This window comes from Cetorhinus maximus, chromosome 27 (genome assembly GCF_964194155.1).
Source record: "Cetorhinus maximus chromosome 27, sCetMax3.hap1.1, whole genome shotgun sequence".
NCBI lineage: Eukaryota > Metazoa > Chordata > Chondrichthyes > Lamniformes > Cetorhinidae > Cetorhinus > Cetorhinus maximus.
In genome coordinates this window covers 7784403-7805602 of record NC_135905.1, presented here as the reverse complement: position 1 = coordinate 7805602, position 21200 = coordinate 7784403, and the positions used below count along the sequence as shown (strand labels likewise).

The following is a 21200-nucleotide window of genomic DNA, read 5'->3' as shown; positions in this document are numbered from 1 at the left end:
AATTAAGTATAGTCACAGTTGTGATGTAGGAAACACAATTTGCATACAACATGGTCCCACAAACAGCAATGAAATAATGACCAGATATTTCTATTTTTAGGGGTTGTTTGAGGGATATATATTGGCAAATACACCAGGGAGAACTAAACTTATCTTGTGCCATAGAAATAGTGCCATGGGATTATTTACATCTGCCTGAGAGGATAGGGGGTGCCTCAGTCTTATTTGAACGACGGCATATTTGACAGGGTAGCACTCTCTCAGTACGCACCAGAGTGGATTATGTGCCACACTACCCTACTTTCTAAAGGAGGATGTTGTAAGCTTAAGGACAATTTCTGCATGAAAATTTTAATATATCTGCAACACATCAATTAAAATATTAGCATACGCTACAATTGATTATGTCGATTCACTACAATACAATTCATAATGAATTCTTTGACTATTTACAGATTTATTTCTAGAGCTTGTTATACATTTAGAAATCCATGTTTATCCGTATATGCTCTGCACATGTGGCCCTTTATAGGATTAGTTTCCACGGATTCGTGGTACCTCAGGTTTGCTTTCCCCAGAGGAACAGAACTAGGCCTGGTTCGTTTGGGTAAGGAAGGCGCGTTGATGAGTGGAGTTATACGAATCGCCTCCAAGGCGCTCCTTGGTTTGAGTGGGTTGACACCGAATCTACCCCACAAAGAATTGAAAAAAAAAACGTATTATGAAGATGATAAAATTCATTTCACCAGCTTGGTTCATTCCTCTCCTGACTTTTGCTGGCACAGATACTTCAATACTAAGCTTAATTAACTTAATTTATCTGTGACCCTAGATAGTGAGTATTGTCAAGCTATTTGACCATCGATGGCATCACAGTTGAGCCTGATCCAACCTCTGCCCCTTACTGTTCAGCAGAGGTCATCAGGCGCAGGAACCCTGCTCGATCTTTCTCCTTCCTAACCCAGTGGCAGTGAGGCCAGCTGTTAGAACCAAACTGCTACCCCTCCAGCTGAGACTAGATAGCTCAGCAAAGACCAGGACAATCCTGGTGTGTATGGCGCAGTACTAGAACAAGCTTTGCACCCACTCATTGACCCATTGATAATTTCCAAGCTCACAAACAATCACCAGACACATCTCCATGGACACGGATCCCTCTCTAAACCTCTTCACACCCAATTCAAGAACACCATTTAGAATGGGATGGAACTAAGACACTTGATTTAGGAATGGCACATGCTGCAAGGAGGCAGAAAAGGCCTGATGTGCAGCAAAAAAACACCTTTCAGAGATAAAATGAGTTTAACCCTTTAACATACTTTAACCAGAAATTGTTCCAAATGCTTGGGCTGCAACAGTTGCAATAATTGTCAGACAAGCACACACAAAGCATCGAGCTCCCCCTAAAATCTCAACTTTCTTCTGGTAACCATCTGACTTAAAAAGGCGAGGAACAGTTTGCTTATCCTGACCCATCGATGGTGAGGTCAGATCCCTTGCAGGTCCAACTCCAGTAAAACTCCAAAGCTGAAACTTTTTTTCCGTTTAAACAAATTTCATCAATTGTTTCCTGAGTTTTGAAGAGAATAAAAAAAAAGATTTTTAAGCAATAAGTTTAAAAGAAGAAATAGTTGTTTGCTTAAAAGGTGGGTTACATTTAAAAGGACACTGTTCACACAGAGAAATTGTAAATAGGTTGTGTGATAAGATTATTTATAATGCAGTAATGTGCTTTATGCTGTAGAAGATGCCGGGCTTTTGCCTAAAATGCTAACAATCCTCTGGTAGTTTCCTTCCTTTAGGTTAATTCTCTTTGGATTTTTCAGGCAGGCACAGATAAAGAGGCCTATGTTTTGACTCCAGTCCAATGTCTGTGTGGTGGTAGCTATCGGACAACGGGTGAAGACAGAGGGATAACATTAAAAAAACCCAGGCCATGAAGCTGGAGAGTGAAGTTGACAGTGGGGTGAGGTTGCTCCTCATTTCTGCCAAGTCATTATTGCAGAAGGGTCAGCGTGAAGTGATGTGAAAGCATTTCCCATTGTATAGTGCCAGTTACATTGCCTTTGTAGTACTTCAAACCAATAGCGGCATCCCCATTGCTGATGAAAAATAGGTAAATTCTGTCTGCCTTTGATATGGCCCAATGATGTTTTTTATCCTCAAGTCAAGGATGCAGGAAATGGACATTTTAAGCATGGCACTACCATGGTGCTAAATGGGATAGATTTTAAACAGATCTAGCAATGCAAAACTGGGCATCCATGAGGTGCTGTGGGCCATCAGCAGCAACAGAATTGTACTCAACTACAATCTGTAACCTCATTCCTCAGCATATCTCCCACTATATCATTACCATCAAGCGGGGGATCAACCCTGGTTCAACGAAGAATGCAGGAGAGCATGCCAGGAGCAGAATCAGGCATACCACAAATGAGGCATCAACCTGGTGAAGTTACAACGCAGGACTACTTGAATGCCAAACAGAATAAGCAGCATCCAATAGACAGAGCTAAGCAATCCCACAACCAATGGATCGGACCTAAGCTCTGCAGTCCTGCCACATCCAGTCATGAATGGTGGTGGACAATTAAACAACTCACTGGAGGAGGAGGCTCCACAAATATCCCCATCCTCTGTGAAGTGAGTCCAGCACCTCAGTGCTAAAGGACAAGGCTGAAACATTTGCAACCATCTTCAGCCTGATGTGCTGAGTGGATGATACATCTCCGCATCGCTTCTCGGCCTTTTGGCTAAGATCAAGTGTTGCAGGGGCGACACCATGATCCTGTCAAGGCAAGGTCGGGATGGAAAGGCTATAACCAATCGAAATCCATACCGTGGATTACCTATCACCGTCCGAGTCACGGTGAACGACAGCGAAGGAGGATCACCTATGGATCGGGACTTCTTCGCCAGGAGGATCCTGTTGAAGGCGTGCGGCTTCGAAGCTCCGGGGATCTACACCCTGCAGGACTTCCCCAAAGCTGGTTATTTCGACGTGACGTTCAAGCGGGTGGCAGACTGCGTCCAGCTCCTGAGGGTGTTCGAGGAGAAGAGAGACCTGCCGGAGATGAAGATCCTGACGGCGGAGCCGCACTTTTCTCTGCCGTTGCAACGGGAACGTGTGGTGATGGTGCATGTGTACAACCCCTTCGTCCCTGTCGCCGACGTGGTCACCTTCCTCACCAGGTACTTCGATAAGGTGGGGAGCGGCACTGAGATTCGAGACGACTTGGGGATCTGGACAGGCAAACGCCTGTTTAAGGTCACGCTAAAGACCGATGGTAAGGGAGCCATTTTCCACCCTCCTTCCAGTTTCGCTATCGGGGGAAACCGTGGCTACCTGGTCTACGCTGGGCAACCCAAGCATTGTCGCTCATGCGGCAAGGCTGGTCATGTGGCGGCCAACTGCAGCGCCTCCCTCTGCAAGATCTGCAAACAGGAAGGGCACCAGACAAAAGACTGCAAACAGGCCAAGTGCTGCAACCTGTGTGGCGAGGCAGGTCACCTCTACAGGACCTGCCCCAAACGCTGCCGTACTTACGCACAGGCAGCCAAAGCCGACGAGGGGGAAGCAGAAGAAATGTTTCGTGTCACTCCAACCACCAAGGCCCCCAGGGAGCTCAACGGGACAAAGGAGGACACAGAGAGAGACAAGGTGGAGAAAGAGATTGAGGCAACAGAGAGCCAATCAACGGCACTACCCCCTAAACCTCCCAGTCCTCAGGACAGCGAATCAATGGAGGAGGAGGCAGCAGTGGAAAAGCAGCAGGGGGAGTGGCGGACGGTGAAGAACAACAAAAGTAAGAAGGAGCGAAGAAGAAGCAAAGCCATTTCCCAGAGAAGCGGCAAGAGGCGTCTCCCATCCGACATGGATGACAAGGGCAGCAGCTCTTCGGATGATGAAGTGCCAGGGCGGCACCGACAGAAGAGGCGGCAAAGCTCCAGGGCGTTGGAGGACGAGACACCCGAGCTCCAGAAAATTGGAGACAACAAGGAGACCAGCGCACCCCAACTTTGCCTGCAACCTGAGGAGGCCAGTGCACCACAGCCCCTGGAATCTGGGAGCAGTGAGGCAATCATCGCACCCCAGCTCCAGGAAGCCGGGAACAGCAACACCCCAGAGGGGGTGAGTTTTGGAGAAGCTTCTCCAGCAAAGGTCATCTCAAAACCCGCTCTCTACGTGAACCTCCAGATGCCACCTGAGCAGAACACTGCCAAGGAGATCTACCTCAGCCCATCCAAAGTGAAGGAATTTGAGCTCACTACGGGTATGAAGGAGCAGACTAAAGGTCTGGGACTCTCAGAGACAGTGGGTTTGGTAGGAGAATAAATGCTTTAAAATGGGTTTAAAGATTGTATCCATAAATGTGCGTAGCATTAAATCTACTACGCGATGTGTTGCGACCTTGGACTACCTAGCCAAGGTCAAAGCTGACCTGTTGTTTCTGCAGGAGTGTGCGATACCGCACCTCAGCTCCTACAGGCAATGGTCACGATGGTGGTCCCATGGGCCATCGATCTGGTCGGGCGGAAATGACTCTCGTTCCTCCGGCCTGGGTATTCTGCTGCGGGGAGGCAACTTCACCGTCTCCGAGGTTAAGGAGGTGGTGGGCGGGCGACTCCTCGTAGCAGACGTAATGTACAAGAACGCTCCACTCCGGTTAATTAACGTGTATGGCCCGGCACAAGGGGCTGAGCGGCTGGAGGTTTTTCAGCAGCTCCCACTGCTGCTGGCGACCTCCAGGCCGGTCATTCTGGGCGGTGACTTCAACTGCATCATCGATGCGGCTGGACGATCCAGCAGGGCCGGCAGCAGATTGGACGCTACGTCCAGATCCCTGATGGAAACAGTTAAGGATGCCAAGCTGCACGATGTCTTCAGCAACCCTGCAGATGGAGCGCAGCGTAGATACACCTGGTCGCGGCCAGACGGGTCCATTCGTTCCAGGATAGACTTCCTGTTTGTGTCCCGTGTATTCACAGTCAGATCCACCGACGTCAAGCCGGTGTTATTCTCTGACCATTGCCTCCTACTGGCGGACTGCCACTTGGAGAAGGACCTGAGGGTGGGCAGGGGGGCATGGAAGCTAAATGTGCAACTGCTGACCCCAGAGAACATTGAGGAGCTCAAGAGGGATTACAAAGGTTGGAGAACCGTGAAACCCCTCTTTGAGTCCCTGACACACTGGTGGGAAGCGATCAAGGGAAACATCAAGAGGTTTTTCATCCTCAAAGGCACCCAGAAAGCTAGAAAGGAACAGAGGGAAATGTCCCGACTCCAGAAAAACATGCAGAATCTGCTCCGGCTGCAGTCAATGGGGGTCGATGTCAAGGAGGAGCTCCAAGAGGTGAAGAGCCAGCAAGCCTCGCACTTTGCCTCGGAGGCCTCCAAGATCATCTTCCGTTCCAGAGTCCGCTCCGTGGAGCAGGATGAGACGTGCTCACGTTTCTTCTTCCAAAAGGTACACAGAGAGAGCTCTGTGATCAGCAGCCTGAAGGAAGAAGACGGCTCAGTAAAGTCATCACGGTCCGACATTTTGAGGATCAGCAAATCCTTTTATGCCGGATTGTATGACGTGAAGCCCACGGACAGCACGGCCTCCCAGTCCTTCCTGTCCTCTATCACGGAGGTCTTAGACGACAGTACGCGGGAGAGCCTGGACAAACCGCTAACTCCTGATGAACTGACTAAGGCCCTTGAGTCCTTCGAGAAGAGTAAAACTCCCGGAAGCGACGGCTTGCCGGCGGAGTTGTATTCGGCTCTGTGGGACTTGATCGGCCCAGACCTGCTAGGAGTGTACGAGAGTATGCTCCTGGCCGGTAGTATGTCAGAATCCATGAGGAAAGGCATCATCACCCTCATCTACAAGCACAAGGGGGAAAGGGAGGAAATTAGAAATTGGCGACCCATTTCACTGTTGAATGTGGACTATAAGATTCTGTCCAAGGTCATCGCCAATCGGGTCAAATCCGCTCTGGAATTGGTGATTCACCCTGACCAGACCTGCTCTGTGCCAGGCAGGAAGATCTCTGACAGCCTCGCGCTGCTCAGGGATACGATTGCCTATGTACAGGACAGGGGTGTGGATACCTGCCTCATCAGCTTGGATCAGGAGAAGGCCTTTGACAGAATATCGCACACCTACATGGGGGATGTGCTCTCCAAAATGGGGTTTGGGGAGGGAATTCGAAATTGGATCCAACTGCTCTACACTAACATCAGTAGCGCAGTCTCAATCAATGGGTGGGAAACAGATAGCTTTCCGATTAAATCTGGAGTCAGGCAGGGCTGTCCTCTCTCGCCTGTTCTTTTCGTGTGTTGCATAGAACCCTTTGCCGAGTCCATCAGGAAGGATCCGGGCATAAGAGGAGTGACGATCCCAGGCAGTGGAGGCACTCAGGTAAAAGCCTCCCTGTACATGGACGACGTCGCCGTCTTCTGCTCGGATCCGCTGTCGGTGCGCAGACTGATGCACATCTGCGACCAGTTCGAACTGGCCTCGGGAGCCAAGGTAAATCGTGGGAAGAGCGAGGCCATGTTCTTTGGGAACTGGGCTGACCGATCCTTTGTCCCCTTCACTGTCAGGGCTGACGGCCTGAAGGTGCTGGGGATATGGTTCGGAGGGACCAGGGCATGCGTTAGAAACTGGAAGGAGCGAGTGGCTATGGTGAAAAGGAAACTGGGCATGTGGGAGCGACGCTTCCTCTCCATTGCGGGTAAGAACCTGGTCATCAGGTGTGAGGCACTCTCGCTGTTGCTGTACGTGGCGCAGGTCTGGCCCATTCCAGACTCCTGCGCGATGGCAATCACTCGAGCCATCTTCCGCTTTATCTGGAGGTCGAAAATGGATCGTGTCCGCAGGGACGCGATGTACAAGCCTCTAGATAAAGGGGGAAAAAACGTGCCCAACATCGCCCTCATACTGATGGCCACCTTTGTGTGTGGCTGCATCAAGCGGTGCGTAGACCCTCAGTACGCAAACACCAAGTGTCACTACGTGCTGAGGTTCTACCTGTCCCCGGTGTTGCGAAGGATGGGTCTGGCCACGCTGCCGCGGAACGCTCCAAGTAGTTGGACCGTGCCGTACCACCTGTCCCTCGTGGAAAAATTTATGCAGAAAAACACCTTTGACCACAAGTCCATCAGGCAGTGGTCAGCACGTAACGTCCTAGAGGCCCTGAGGGAAAAGGAGAGGGTGGACCCTGTGGGATGGTTCCCCGAGCAGACTGTCAAAGTCATTTGGCAGAATGCCTCATCGCCAGAACTTTCCAACAAGCACCAAGACGTAGCTTGGCTGGTGGTGAGAAAGGCCCTCCCCGTCAGATCCTTTCTACACGCCAGGAGTCTCACCCCCTCTGCACGTTGCCCTCGAGGTGGCTGTGGTGGGGAAGAGACCGTTGTTCACCTCCTTGTGGATTGTGCCTTTGCAAAGAAAGTCTGGAGAGAGATGCAGTGGTTGCTGTCGAGGTTCATCCCGAGCAGTTCTGTGACACAGGACTCTGTGCTCTACGGGCTGTTCCCAGGGACACACACCGAGACAAACATCAACTGCAGCTGGAGGATCATCAACTCGGTGAAAGACGCGCTTTGGTCTGCCCGAAACTTGTTGGTCTTCCAGCACAAAGAGTTGTCCCCGACCGATTGTTGCGGACTGGCACAATCCAAAGTCCAGGACTACGTGCTGAGGGACGCACTAAAGCTTGGGGCAGCTGCCGCAAAGGCGCAGTGGGGAAGGGTCGCTGTCTAAGACCTTTCTGCCACAGCGCACCGAGAGACTGGGAACTGTTTAGAGCCCCCCGGGCTGTACAGCTCAAAATGAAAGGCTGTAAATGATTGTAATATTGTTTGTACTGATGCACCTGGTGATACATTTTGTAAAAGTTTAACCTGGATTGTACCCTTGTAATGGTGTTTTTGAAATGGTTTGGAATGTGATTGAAGATATTTTATGAATAAAGTATATTTTTGCAAAAAAAAAAAAAAAATCTCCGCCTCCTCCTGAGGTCTCCAGCATCACAGGTGCCAGTCTTCAGCCAATACGATTCACTCCATGTGATATCAAGAAATGGCTGAAGGCACTGGATACTGCAAAGGCTATGGGCCCTGACCACACTCTGGCAATTGTACTCCAGAACCAGTCGCGCCCCTAGCCAAGCTGTTCCAGTGCAGTAACAATATTGGCATCTATCCAGCAATGTGGAAAATTGCCCAAGTATATCTTGTCCACAAAAATCAGGACAAACCCATCCTAGCCAATTACCGTCCCATCAGTATGCTCTAAATCATGAGCAAAGTGATGGAAGGTGTCATCAAAAGTGCTATCAAGTGGCACTTAACCTGTTCACCAACGCTCTGTTTGGATTCTACCAGGGCCACACAGCTGTGGACCTCATTACAGCCTTGGTCAAAATATGGACAAAAAAGCTGAACTCAAGACGTGAGTCACTGCCCTTGACATCATGGCACATTTGACCGAGTGTGGCATCAAGCAGCCCTAGCAAAACTGGAGCCAATGGAAATCAGGGATAAAACTCTCCACTGGTTGGAGTCATACCTAGCACAAAAGAAGATGGTTGTGGTTGTTGGAGGTCAAACATTGCACTCCCAGGACATCACTGCAGGAGTTCCTCAGGATAATGTCCTAGGCCCAACCATCTTCAGCTGCTTCATCAATGACCCTCCTTCCATCATAAGGTCAGAAGTGGGGATGTTCGCTGATGATTGCATAATGTTCAGCATCATTTGTGACTTCTCAGACACTGAAGCAGTACATGTCCATATGCAGCAAGGCCTGGTCATCATTCAAGTTTGGGCTGAAGTGGCAAGTTACATTTGTGCCACACAAGTGCCAGGCAATGATCATCTCCAACAAGAGAGAACCTAACCATCTCCCCCAAATTCAATGGTGTTACCATCGCTGAATCCTCCACACCAACATCCTGGGACTACCATTGACCAGAAACTGAACTCGACTAGCCATATAAATTCTGTGGCTACAAGAGCATGTCAGAGGCTGGTAATTCTGCAGAGAGTAACTCACCTGACTCCTCAAAGCCTATCTACCATCTACAAGGCGCAAGTCAGGAGTGTGATGGAATACTTCCCACTTGCTTGGATGAAAGCAGCTCTAACAACACTCAAGAAACTCAACACCATCAGGACAAAGCAGCCCGCTTGATTGGCACCCCATTCACCATCTTTGATATTCACTCCCTTCACCACCGTTACATAATGGCAGCAATGTGTACTGTCTATAAGATGCACTGCAGCAACTCACCGAAGTTCCTGCATAATAGCACCTTCCAAATCCACGATCTCTATAACCTAGAAGGACAAAGGCAGCAGACACATGGGAACACCATCACTTGCAAGGAGCCACACACCATCCTAACCTGGAACTATATCGCTGTTCCTTCACTGCAGCTGGGTCAAAATCTTGGAACTCCTTTCCTAACAGCACCTATGCCATATGGACTGCAGCAGTTCAAGATGACAACTTACCATTACCTTCTTAAGGACAATAAATGCTGGCCTAGCCCACATCTCATGAAGGCCGGAATAAAATGAAAATTTTACCAACGGCTTAAAGCATTAGAAAGGCAGCAGAGAACACAAGAGCAAAACCCTGTAGTCATGTCATTATAGATTATCACAACTTTGCTTCAGAACTCATTAGTTTTGAGATTCAAAGGGGTAATACTGCTCCAAGGATCTTTGTGGTCACAAGGGATGGGCAACTGGAGCTGCTGACCTGCAACTGTCTCAAACAAGGCTCTGGATCAGCAGCACAGACTCCCAGAATTAGCCCTTGTGCATTGGGTGGAAATAATTGCATTGTAGTACTTCGCACCTGCCACTGGATGTCACCAGCAGTTTGTTCCAGCAATGCTGACAAACTGGGTGCAGCAAAGTCAGCTGTTTTGAGATGGAACTCTTTGTCATAATGTACAGCTGAGAATGAGAATTCACTGTAGGAACAAACATGGATACCTGTTGTTTCATGCCACACACTGAGGAAAATAAAGAATTGTGGAACCAAAGGTGACAACCCCTTATGTAGCCCAGGGCTTGTCTAACACTTCCCTCAATCTGGGAACTATTTAACCTTCCTCAGTTTAACCTAGGAATTCTTTAACCTTCCTCAGTTTTCATTTCCTTTTACAATCTCTAATTTGTAGGACACATTTTATTGCCATCTAAATGGCCATTTCTCAATTAACCTCAATACAAATGCAAATGCAAATACAAATGTGGATGCTGGAAACCTGAAATAATACAGAAAATGCTGGGAACTCTCAGCAGGTGTATCAACCTAAAATGTTAACTCTTGTTTCCCTCTCCTTAGATCCTGCCAGACCTACTGAGTATTTCCAGTGTTTTCTGTTTTTATTTAATTTACCTAAGTTGTTCCGTTTGTTCTCCTGTTTCCAACCCTGGTGGTGTCTTGCGCTATGGGGCTTAACTCTTCATCAAAAATTCTCAATTAAAATATTTTGATACATGTTTTTAATTCTCTTTGAAATAACATTCAAAAAATCCAGGGATTCGGAAACTTTTTGAATACAGGCTCCTCTGCCTGTACACCTGCTGTTTAAAAGAGAGCAAGAAATGATTTAGATTTAAATTTATCAGAATTTACTGAGAAAATTAATGTCTGACTTTGATCAAACACGATTTAGTACATTTGTCACATTGAGTTCCCATCCTGGGACTTCTACACCTTCCTCCCACAACATCACCCAAGATTTGTGCTGATTTGTTTAAAACGATTTCAAATTCACAAAAATCTCAAGGACAGAGTGTAATCCAGGTTCTGAATCCAAACCAAACTAAATTTATAGTCAGTTCGAACAAGTCCAGATCAACCCAAATCCCCTTGGCTTTGGGCAGTCACTTCTGATAAAGCTATTTTTGTAGTTTTTTTTGACTATTGTGGCCTTCTAATGCCGAAGAACTATTAAGACACTCTCCGATCAGATAGACTGAGGTATATCACCCGCAGCGATCATCCTGTCATTGAACAAACAGTTCTTATTATATCGGCTCACATCCTTTCTGCTATTCGCCTTTTCCCTGGAAGACTTAGCAGTGCTCTGTTGTGTGCAAGTTTGCTCAGTGGACCACAAAATCATAGAGGTCAACAGCATAGGCCATTCAGCCCATTGGATCCATGCTGGCTGTTTCAGAACTAAACTACTGGCAGAAAGGGAGATAGTTGTTGTTGGAGAATATTAAATCAGCTGCAGGACATCATTGCAAGAGTTAATCAGACAGTTTTCCTAGGCCTAACTATCTTCAGTTGCTTCAATGATCTTCCCTCACATAATGTCAGAAGTGGGGCTGTTCACTGATTCTCCATTCACAATTCCTCAGATGATGATCAGTCCGTGCCCACATGCAACAAGGACAACATTCACACACAGGCACATAAGTGGAAAGCAACGACCATCTCCAACAAGAGAGAGTCTAACAACCTTTTCTTGATATTCAACAGCACTACCACTAGTAGTGCCTAGTGTGAATTATTCCACATCCAAGACCATTTATTTTGAATGATTAACACCTACACTAATGAGTGAACAAATGTGTCAAGTATTTGCTAAAATCAGAAATGGTCATTTCCAGCATATAATCTGGGGTGTTTCAACAAGCAAACAAGTTCTTGTGTGTGTGTGTGTTGAACTCAGTTTATTGTACCCATTGAGCTCAGTCTCACTGATGCCAGTTCACCTCCTGTAGTCATGAGATCTTACGTAAAAAAAATTCAAATCAAAATTAATACCATCAACCAGACAACACACCTCCATCCCCTACCAGTGAACCAGCTACCCTCAACCAAACATAACAGCAACCCTCACCACATGTGCTCACATCAAGCCAGCTCAGTTCCTTAACCAGTCGAAGCATTGAGCTAGTAAAGTCACACCTGCCCTGAGATACTCCCATTTTCCCAATGTCACTCCCACCCGCCCTGAGACACTCCTGCCTGTACCATGTCATTCCAACCTGTGACGTGTGACTCCCACCTTCCCCGAGATACTCACACCTGCGCCAAGTCACTCCCCCCTGCCGAGACATTCCCACCTGCTGCTTGTCACTCTTCCCTGCCCTGAGACACTCCCATCTGCCCCCAGACACTCCCACCTGCCTCGAGACTGTCCTGTTTGTGTCATGTCACTCCCTGCACCGTGTTGCTTCCACCTGCCCTGAGACACTCCTGCCTGCGCCATGTCACTCGCACCTGTCACGTGACTCCACTTTCCCCGAGACACTCGCACCTGCGCCATGTCACTCCCACCTGCCCCAAGACTCTCCCACCTGTCTTGTGTCACTCCCACCTGCACTGTGTCACTCCCACCCACCCTGAGACTCTCCCACCTGCACCGTATCACTCTCACCCGCCCTGAGACACTCCTGCCTGCGCCATGTCACTCTCACCTGTGCTGTGTGATTTCCCCCTTCCCTGAGACATTCACACCTGTGCATGTCACTCCCACCTTTCCCGAGACGCTCACACCTGTGCCATGTCACTTCCACCTGCCCTGAGATGCTCACACCTGCGCCAAGTCACTCCCACCTGCCCCAAGACATTCCCACCTGTCCCGAGACACTCCCACCTGCGCAGTGTCACTCCCATCTGCCCCGTGTCATTCCCACCTGCCCCATGTCCCTCCCACCTGCCTTCTTCTCCAATATATTATTTTTTCTTTTAAAAAGGCTGGAATATTGTTAATATTTAACTCATAGTCGCATAGCAATAAACATAGGAGCATCAGTGAGTCACTACAGGCAGGTTCTCCCCCTGTAGCTAAGAGCACACGTTCTTGAATACTTTTTTTTATTCTTTCATGGGATGTGGGCATCACTGACAAGGCCAGCATTTGTTGCCAATCCTAATTGGCCTTGAAGTGATTGGCTTGCTTGGCCAATTCAGAGGGTATTTAAGAACTGTGAGTTACATATAGGCGAGACCAGGTAAGGATGGCAGATTTCCTTCCCTAAAGGACATTACTGAACCAGATGGGTTTTTACAACAATCATTGGTAGCTTCATGGCCACCATTACTGATAATAGTTTTATATTCCAGATTTTTTAATTAATTGAATTTAAATTCCACCAGCTGCTGTTGTTGTGAGATTTGAACCCATGTCCTCCAGGTATTAGCCTGGGCCTCTGGATTATTAGTCCAGTGACATTACCACTACACCACCATCTCCCCTAAAACAGTGCCTATAGGCAACTGCAAGGAAGCTCATTTGGGTGTTTTTTCTTCAATTTCCATCTTTACCTGCAGTTCACAGTTAGGACTTCTCCAAGTTTTGGAATAGTCAAGGAACTTGAAGGGGATGGCAAAGGATGGAGAGGGTGAATTAGTGTGGTCCACTGTGCTGGAGTTATTTATTATTGCCCGGTCTACTCTGAGCTTCCAATGTTTATTGTTAGTAACATATTTTCTGTAGCAGTGCTTTATATAAGGTCCATATAGAGAGATGGAAAGTAGGTGAAGGGAGGTGGATATACCTAGTCTGCGCAGAGATAGCAGCAGTTACAGTGGCAGCAGCCAGGGATGTAGTCCTGGACCCAGCAAGCATTCCAGGCTGCATGGGTGAAGCAATGGAAGGTGCAGCCACTCTGAAGAGGACACAGAGCAGAGAGAGAAAGGCATCAACACTACAATGACGTACATAGCTCAAACTACAGCTTGCATCAGCAGACACCAATTAAACTAGAGCATTACTGTAAAACAGCATTAGATTATGGGCAGGACCTGCAGTGCTCGGATTGGCTGAAACAACTTGCAAGGTTCATGACAAGTCAGATAGTTTCAGGAGTTTCTGACCCTTTCAATCTGTCGAGTGATTTGGTTTTTGATTAATTGGGAATGATGTCTGCAGAGGTTGCAAGTGTGCAGCCTTGTCCAAAATGCGTCCAGTTTCCAAGGCAACTGGCCCCTCCATGGGTCTAATCTTACTTCCTGCTTCTCCATCTTTTCTTTTTCACAAATAATTTCGGTGCTTCTATAGATTATATAACTAAATTAAGAATAATTTATTATATCACCTCCAGTGATATAGAATGGAGATATTATGGAGGGGAAGTTGAGAACTATTGTGAAGGACAGGTTCTATGCACCCATAATCTAATGAAGTAAATCAAAAGGCATGCTTAATCTGGAATTTAGCTCACCAGGATGTGCCAGAACTGTAGGTGTGCCAAAACCCAACATTAATGCTTATCTATTTATTCATTCTTGCTTCAGCAATACAGGAAAGCAATGGAGAATATCACTACTGAGCCCCTGTAAATTCCTGCAATTCACAGGGTAATGTGGCAGAGGAGATTCAAGTACAGGTTGTAAAATAGTTACCATTAGTAAGTCAAGGATTTACACAAATGTTGCAAAGTTTAGTGGAATATTTCTTACCTACAGTTAAGTTTTTGGATGCAACTGTGTCACAGCTACTCCATGGGTCTCCTGTAGTGCAGTGTTGGCTCACAGCAGTACACCTCCAAATAGCCGCCAAAGCAGGCCAGTATTGTACTTGCCTAAAAAGCACTCTCTATTGCATTGTTTTTGCATTCTCTACTCTTCCTTTTCCTGTCCTAAAGGTGCCAACTGAGCAATTCCATTCTGTAAGCCTTCCAATACTTCACCCAATTGGCAATCTTTCATGCATCAGGCAAAACGGTGAATGTTGGTAGCCAAGCTGGACATTGTCACACCCAAGCACTTCCAACAGGGGTCAATTGATGGTGGCCAGCAGCAGGAATGCTGCCTGTTTATTTTCCAACTCCCAGCCCAGGAATGCTGACGCCTACTTCAGTACCCCAGCAATTCTCCCTGCTGAGATTAGCTAACAGATGAGTCATAGAGGTCTACAGCATAGAATAAGGCCCTTTGGCCCATCAAGTCTGCGACAGTCAAACAAGTACCTAACTACTCTAATCCCATTTTCCAGAAATAGGCCCATAGCCTTGTATGCCATGGCATCGCAAGTACACATCCAAATACTTCTTAAATGTTATGAGGGTATCTGCCTCTACCACCCTTTCAGGCAGTGAGTTCCAGATTCCCACCACCCTCTGGTTGAAAAAATTCTTCCTCACATCCCCTCTAAACCTCCTTCCCTTAACCTTAAATCTATGCCCCCTGGTTATTGATCCCTCCACCAAGGGGAAAAGTTCCTTCCTGTCTACCCTATCTATACCCCTCATAATTTTATACACTCAATCATGTCCCCCTCAATCTCCTCTGCTCCAGGGAAAATAACCCCAGTCTATCCAATCTCTCCTCATAACTAAAACTCTCCAGCCCAGGCAACATCCTGGTAAATCTCCTCTGCACTCTAGTGCAATCACATCCTTCCTACAATGCGGATTCCAGAACTGCACACAATACTCTAGCTGTGGCCTAACCAGCGTTTTCTACAGTTCCAGCATAACCTCCCTGCTCTTATATTCTATGCCGCAGCTAATAAAGGCAAGTATCCCATATGCCTTCTTAACCACCTTATCTACCTGTCCCGCTACCTTAAGGGACTGGTGGACATGCACATCAAAGTCCTTCTGATCCTCGGTACTTCCCAGAGTCCTACCATTCATCGCGTATTCCTGTGCCTTGTTTGTCCTGCCCAAGTGCATCACCTCACACTTATCTGGATGTTATATGAGGAACCAAAATTAGAAACTTCTGGTCTGTACGATTCAGTGTGACCCACTAAACCACTGTAATGACCAATATTACTAATGTGAAAATGACAAGACTCTACCAATCCTGTAGGCATGAATACACTAACAGAGCTCCAGTAATGTACTAACATCTGTTTCTTATCCTCTGGCTGGTGCAAAAATGGTCACATAAACCCTCATAAGCAATGACAACATTTTCCCCATTTGAGTCATCTTTCTGTGTCAGTCGCAACACCATAGTGACAAAGCTCATAGATCATTAGAAATTATTACAGCTACAGTGAAGTCTGTCAGCTGGGCGCCATGAAGGAAATGAATTTGCCCCAATTAAAGAACCTTCTAAGCAGCACTTTGGAGCCATTTGTTCAGATATCTTCTGCCATCACTAATTGTACAAACATAAATTGGAAAACCTGAGATAGCCCAAGCCTGACCCAAAGTAATCCAGTCCACCTTTAAAAGCGAACGTAACAAAGAATAAGTGTGAAGTAATATATTTTGGTGAAAAAATACCCAACAATAATTTTATTCTGGATGGAAGTAATAGTGAGAAGAGTAGGGGGATTTTGATTACAGGTTCAGAAGGACATTAAAAGGCAGAAGCACAGGTTGGTAGGTCTGTAAAACAGTGAATAGAAATATTACGAGATATAGAATATAAAAGCTAGGAGGTAATGGTGTGTCTATATTAAATCTTAATAAGACCTCAGTTAGTTTAAGGTTACAGTTATTGTACAATGAGATTCACTAGAATGCTGTTGGGTATTAGAAAGAACAAATATGAAGAAATCATATGAAATGAAGAAATAAAATGCAGTGCTTTTATCGTTAGAAAGCAGCAGATTACAGGATAATATAATTAAATTGTTTAAAATTGTGGATGAGTGAGCTGGACTAATAGCAACAGAGTGTTTCAGTAGTTGAGGTGTCTAGAACAAGGGGCCATATATATGAGAATAAATGGAAGAGATTTAGACTCGGGGGCAGGAGAAGCATCTTCACGCAGAGAGTTGAAAGGCTGTGGAATTCGCTTCTAGGGTTCGTGGTTGAGGTAGTCAACTGTCAATGTTCAAGATTACATTAGCTAGACGGATGAAATAAAATGTGATTAAAGGATGGGGGCAACAGGGCAGGTAAAGACGATTAGAATGTTTTTCCATGTGGAGGGGAGATGCTGACATGAACTGGTTGGGACAAATAGTCTATACCCATGTTGCACCTTTAACATGTCAACCTAACAGTACAATCAGGGCAGGGACATCCTAGTCAATCGATCATGGAACAACCTTCCAAGCATTTGATCTGATCATAGTTTCGGTAGAATGGCAAAAACAGACTTGAATATAAAGGATAATAACAACTTGTGTTCCTGGTGCCTCCTAGAGTTGGGCCGAAGGGCCTGTTTTTTGTGCCTTAAACTATCTGCAACCAGAGGACAGAAAAGCAACAGAAAGAGAGAAATATGCTTTGCACAATGGGGAGGACAGACAGCAAATGGACTAGTGTACATGTTTTTTGTAAGGTATGTAAACACAAGTTGAACTGATTGTATCAAGCGACTTTCTTCATACTCCACATTCCAAATGTTTTGTCCACTATTGGGATATAGCAGCTTTTGAACCAACCTAAATGGTACTTTGGCTAGTGTTAACTTGGATCATCATTGGAATAATTAAAGAGGTATGCATGCTGAAGATCACAAGGGAGCTCCCGGGTCCTGCTACTGTGCTAGTAATATAAGCAGTGGGAGCAGGGGTTTGGTAAAAAAGCAGGAACCAAACTGAACCTGAGCAGGTAACTGCAGCAGATCAAATTCATAACAAGCAGGATAAATGCAAGTTGTTGTAGGGCGGGGTGAATAGGAGGCCTACGGTTGCAAACGAGAGTGTGTGGAAGAAAAAGCCACAAAATGGCCAAATAGCATTTTGGGTATTATAAAGAGAGAAAGAGAGTTCAAGGGCAAGGAGACAATTTGAAATTTGCACAGGGCAGTGATTAGGCCACCATTAGAATACTGTGTGTGGTTTTGAATACCATTTATAGAATGAACATTAAAACCAAAGTTCACTGGTGGTATAAATTAAACAAGATGGCTCCAGGATGAAAAACTATAGTTATAAGATAGTGAGACTGTTTCCATTGGAGCTGAGAAGGCTAAGGCAATTTAATATATCTTTTTAATTTATGAAGCGTTTTGATGAATAAAATTTGCAAGGCTATTTCCTCTGTTTGGGAGTCAGTTGTGAGAAGTCATCAATTTAAAACGGTTATTAAAGAGTGAGAAGAAAGGTTAGAAGAAACTTACGCAGCAAGTTATTAAGGTATGGAATGCTTTGCTACAGGGAGTAGCTGAGGCAGTGAAGGAATGAATTTGAAGCAGATACAGGACAAAGGGGAAGGGTTAGGGCAGGGGATTAGTTTTAGATTGTTTAAGCAAAAGCTGACACAGACACAATAGTCTATTACTGTAAAAACCTATGGTTCTACCATGGAATGTAGTGCCCTGTCTGTAAATAGTGAATAAAGACAAGGGAACCCTTAGGGGAAAAACATTCAGTCCAGATTTTATCAATGACAAAAGGAAGCAAGTTTTTGTCAGCTGGGGTAGGTTCAACAAGTGCAAAAAACCATCACTGTTTAAAATGAAGACATATCTCACAGAGAAATCTTCAGATGTATTCTCTTTTTACCTCATTCAAAGAGTGCACACTTCCCTAACAGAGATGCACCCCACAATCCCAGGGAGCCTAGGTACAGGAAGGAAAGAGCCAAGACCGAGAGACTCAAACATGTGCATAAAGATCAAGTAGAAGTTGGCACCTTATCAGCATAGAGCACAGACAAACTTCCCACTACTTATCCAGCTCCAACCACTCTATCCACTGGGCCATTTGATTGTCTGGTTAGTGTGTGTGGAACAGTCTCAGAGTCCAGTGACAGTTCCAAATCCCACCAATCATAAACCTCTGTACTGTAATCTGCATGGCTTGGCTTTGAGTTTAGGGTGTGTGCCCCAGAGGATTTCAGTATTAGTATCATTGAGAGGAAACTTCTGGCCATGCACAATGAAACTGCCACTACAGCCCCTGAAGAGGTAGGATCATTTAAAGGGAGAGAAGATCTGCAATGATGGAGGAGGAAAGGGAAGTTTTTATGCCTTGCAATGGACCAGACCTACAGAAAAGGGAATGTTCCCTAAAGAAAGGGTGATATATCTACTCTTCCCCCAAAGATGCCTTGGGAGTAGCCTGAGAGGCCAAGACTGTATTTGTCCCCACATTAGTCCAGGCAGAATGTCAATCAATCCCTGCTAAGGACACAGTTATACCTGCACATACGCTGAACAGACAGGGATGTGGTAGGAATTGAGTCCTTTCAGGTCTCCTTCAAAGGTGCAAAGTGAGTCCTGTCTAACCGGGGCATTGCCAATGGCCACATCACCTATCTTCCTTGTAGAAAATCAATACCTTTGCAGAGCAGGCGAGGCCAACACAGTAGGATGATCTTGACTGGCAGCAGTAGGTGGCGAGATCGGCGATGCCATCAGGTTAGTGACAGCAGGCGGATTGGCTGAAGCAACAGGCATAGCAGCATAGGCAGGGCTGGCTGCTGACGAAGCTGGCTGAGCGTGCTCAATAGGCGTGCTAATCCAAATTACAGAAGGAAAAACATATCATTACAAACAAGTCTCAGTGTCGAACAGATCTGAAAGTCGAGCCAATGACGGAACGAACACCAGCCGAATTGTTCACAGCCAACATCTTGGAAACAACAACATCAAACGGCCAGTGGGTCCTGGGCCTGAGAGAGAGGCAATTTTACAAGTACAATTAGAACAGAATAGTTGCTAAACTAGGTTGTTATTTTGGAGATGAAAAATAACATGGATATCAGAATGGATATCCCATCCTCAACAAAAGGATAGCCACTAGATACTTTGATTTTTGTGAGTAAGATTATTTTAGTTCTCTACAAATACAAGGAGATACCGAGTGTAACACTTCTGCAAGCAGCCGCTCCCTTCTCCTATTAATAGCAATGATTAAAATATTACGTTAGCAAACCGACACTGAAGAAAGCAAACCCCATAATTAAGTGATCTAGATGCATCTATGGCCAATTTCGAATTGTGAGATGGGCCATCCTACAATCAGCCTGATAGGATAGTTCCACTCCTACAAACTGACAATGGATTCAATATTCTGTAGGAGAAGAACTGGACCAGCAGTTACAATGGAAGATTTAGTAAAGAACACAGTTTGTTTGGAAAAAAGTCCCAGAGAGTTCTCCTGTCATCTCGGGAAGAACTGTACAGGATCTAATGGAGGATGTGTACAGTTAGAAGAGCAATTTTTTCCACAGATAAACAAAAGCTGCAATGAAGTCACTAAGCCATTATTAAAATACTTATACCAGCTTCAACCTGGAAAAAAAAACTAAACATTTGTACAAAATACTCCCTAAATGTGTTTTAAGAGGCCTTAAATAGACTTTATTGGGTAAAAGCTAAAAGCTAAAGCTCCTTGGCTTGCTGCATTGTTCCAGTGAAGCCCAATGCAAACTGGAGGAACAGCACCTCATCTTCCGACTAGGCACTTTACAGCCTTCCGGGCTGAATATTGAATTCAACAACTTTAGATCTTAAACTCCCCCTCCCCCCATCCCCACCCCGTTTCTCCCCCCCCCCCTTTTTTTTTCAATAATTTATATAGATTCTTCTTTCCCCACCTATTTCCATTATTTTTAAATCTAAAACTAAAACCTTGTTAGTCTGTCCACCCCACCCCCACTAGAGCTGTACTTTGAATATCCTGTCTTCCATTCTTAATTAGCACTTTTCTTAGACAAATATCACCACCTTCAACACCTCTTTGACCCTTTTGTCTGTGACATCTTTTGATTATCTGCTCCTATCACTGCTTATCTCCACAATCACCACACCCTCAACATCTCTCTTCCCCCCCGCCCCCCCCCACCTTAAACCAGTTTATATTTCTCCCTTCTCCTAACTATGCTTCAGTTCTGCCGAAGGGCCATGAAGGCTCGAAACGTTAACTGATTTCTTCTCCGCCGATGCTGCCAGACCTGCTGAGTTTTTCCAGGTAATTCTGTTTTTATTGGGTAAATGTCACCAGTGTGAGTTCCCAGCTTGGACCCTTGCCCTCTGAGACTTGGAGGAGTAAAATTTACCACAGCATTTCACACTGGTAACGCTGCTCCCAACCACTACAGTTTCACTGTGTGAGGACAGGATTGCATTATAACTGTGGGCAAATTATCCCATCAGTAATCTGGCATATGGTGAACTTGAATGGTATTCTATTGGGCTTTTATTTCTCTAGGATTTAAAGGAATTGCTGCTTTTCACGGAATAGGGAACTTGAATCCCAGTATTCTACTTGAACAGTAATTTCAATTAAACAAGGCTGGAAAAAGCTTTGGTTTGATGCTGGATCATACAAAATAGTCCAGGGTCTCATTTAATTAAAGGGATTATTTATCA

General features: G+C 45.8%; 1 protein-coding gene and 1 long non-coding RNA gene across 9 annotated transcripts in view; one reads left to right on the top strand and one right to left on the bottom strand.

Annotated features, from left to right (window-relative positions):
* Window positions 1-21200, bottom strand: part of LOC144668522 (LIM domain-binding protein 3-like) — a 173055-nt gene that overhangs the window by 34461 nt on the left and 117394 nt on the right. For 4 of the 8 annotated variants that reach the window (XM_078530628.1, XM_078530632.1, XM_078530633.1 and 1 more), the window contains 3 exons: window positions 19165-19341; window positions 13529-13639; window positions 559-687 (listed from right to left, as the gene is read on the bottom strand). In XM_078530628.1, the coding sequence (XP_078386754.1) occupies window positions 559-687; window positions 13529-13639; window positions 19165-19341 (417 nt within the window). The remainder of the gene's footprint in view (window positions 1-558; window positions 688-13528; window positions 13640-19164; window positions 19342-21200) is intronic. The other 4 variants (XM_078530634.1, XM_078530635.1, XM_078530631.1 and 1 more) reach the window with 3 other exon arrangements.
* Window positions 1-21200, top strand: part of LOC144668523 (uncharacterized) — a 103699-nt gene that overhangs the window by 68489 nt on the left and 14010 nt on the right. The window lies entirely within an intron of this gene.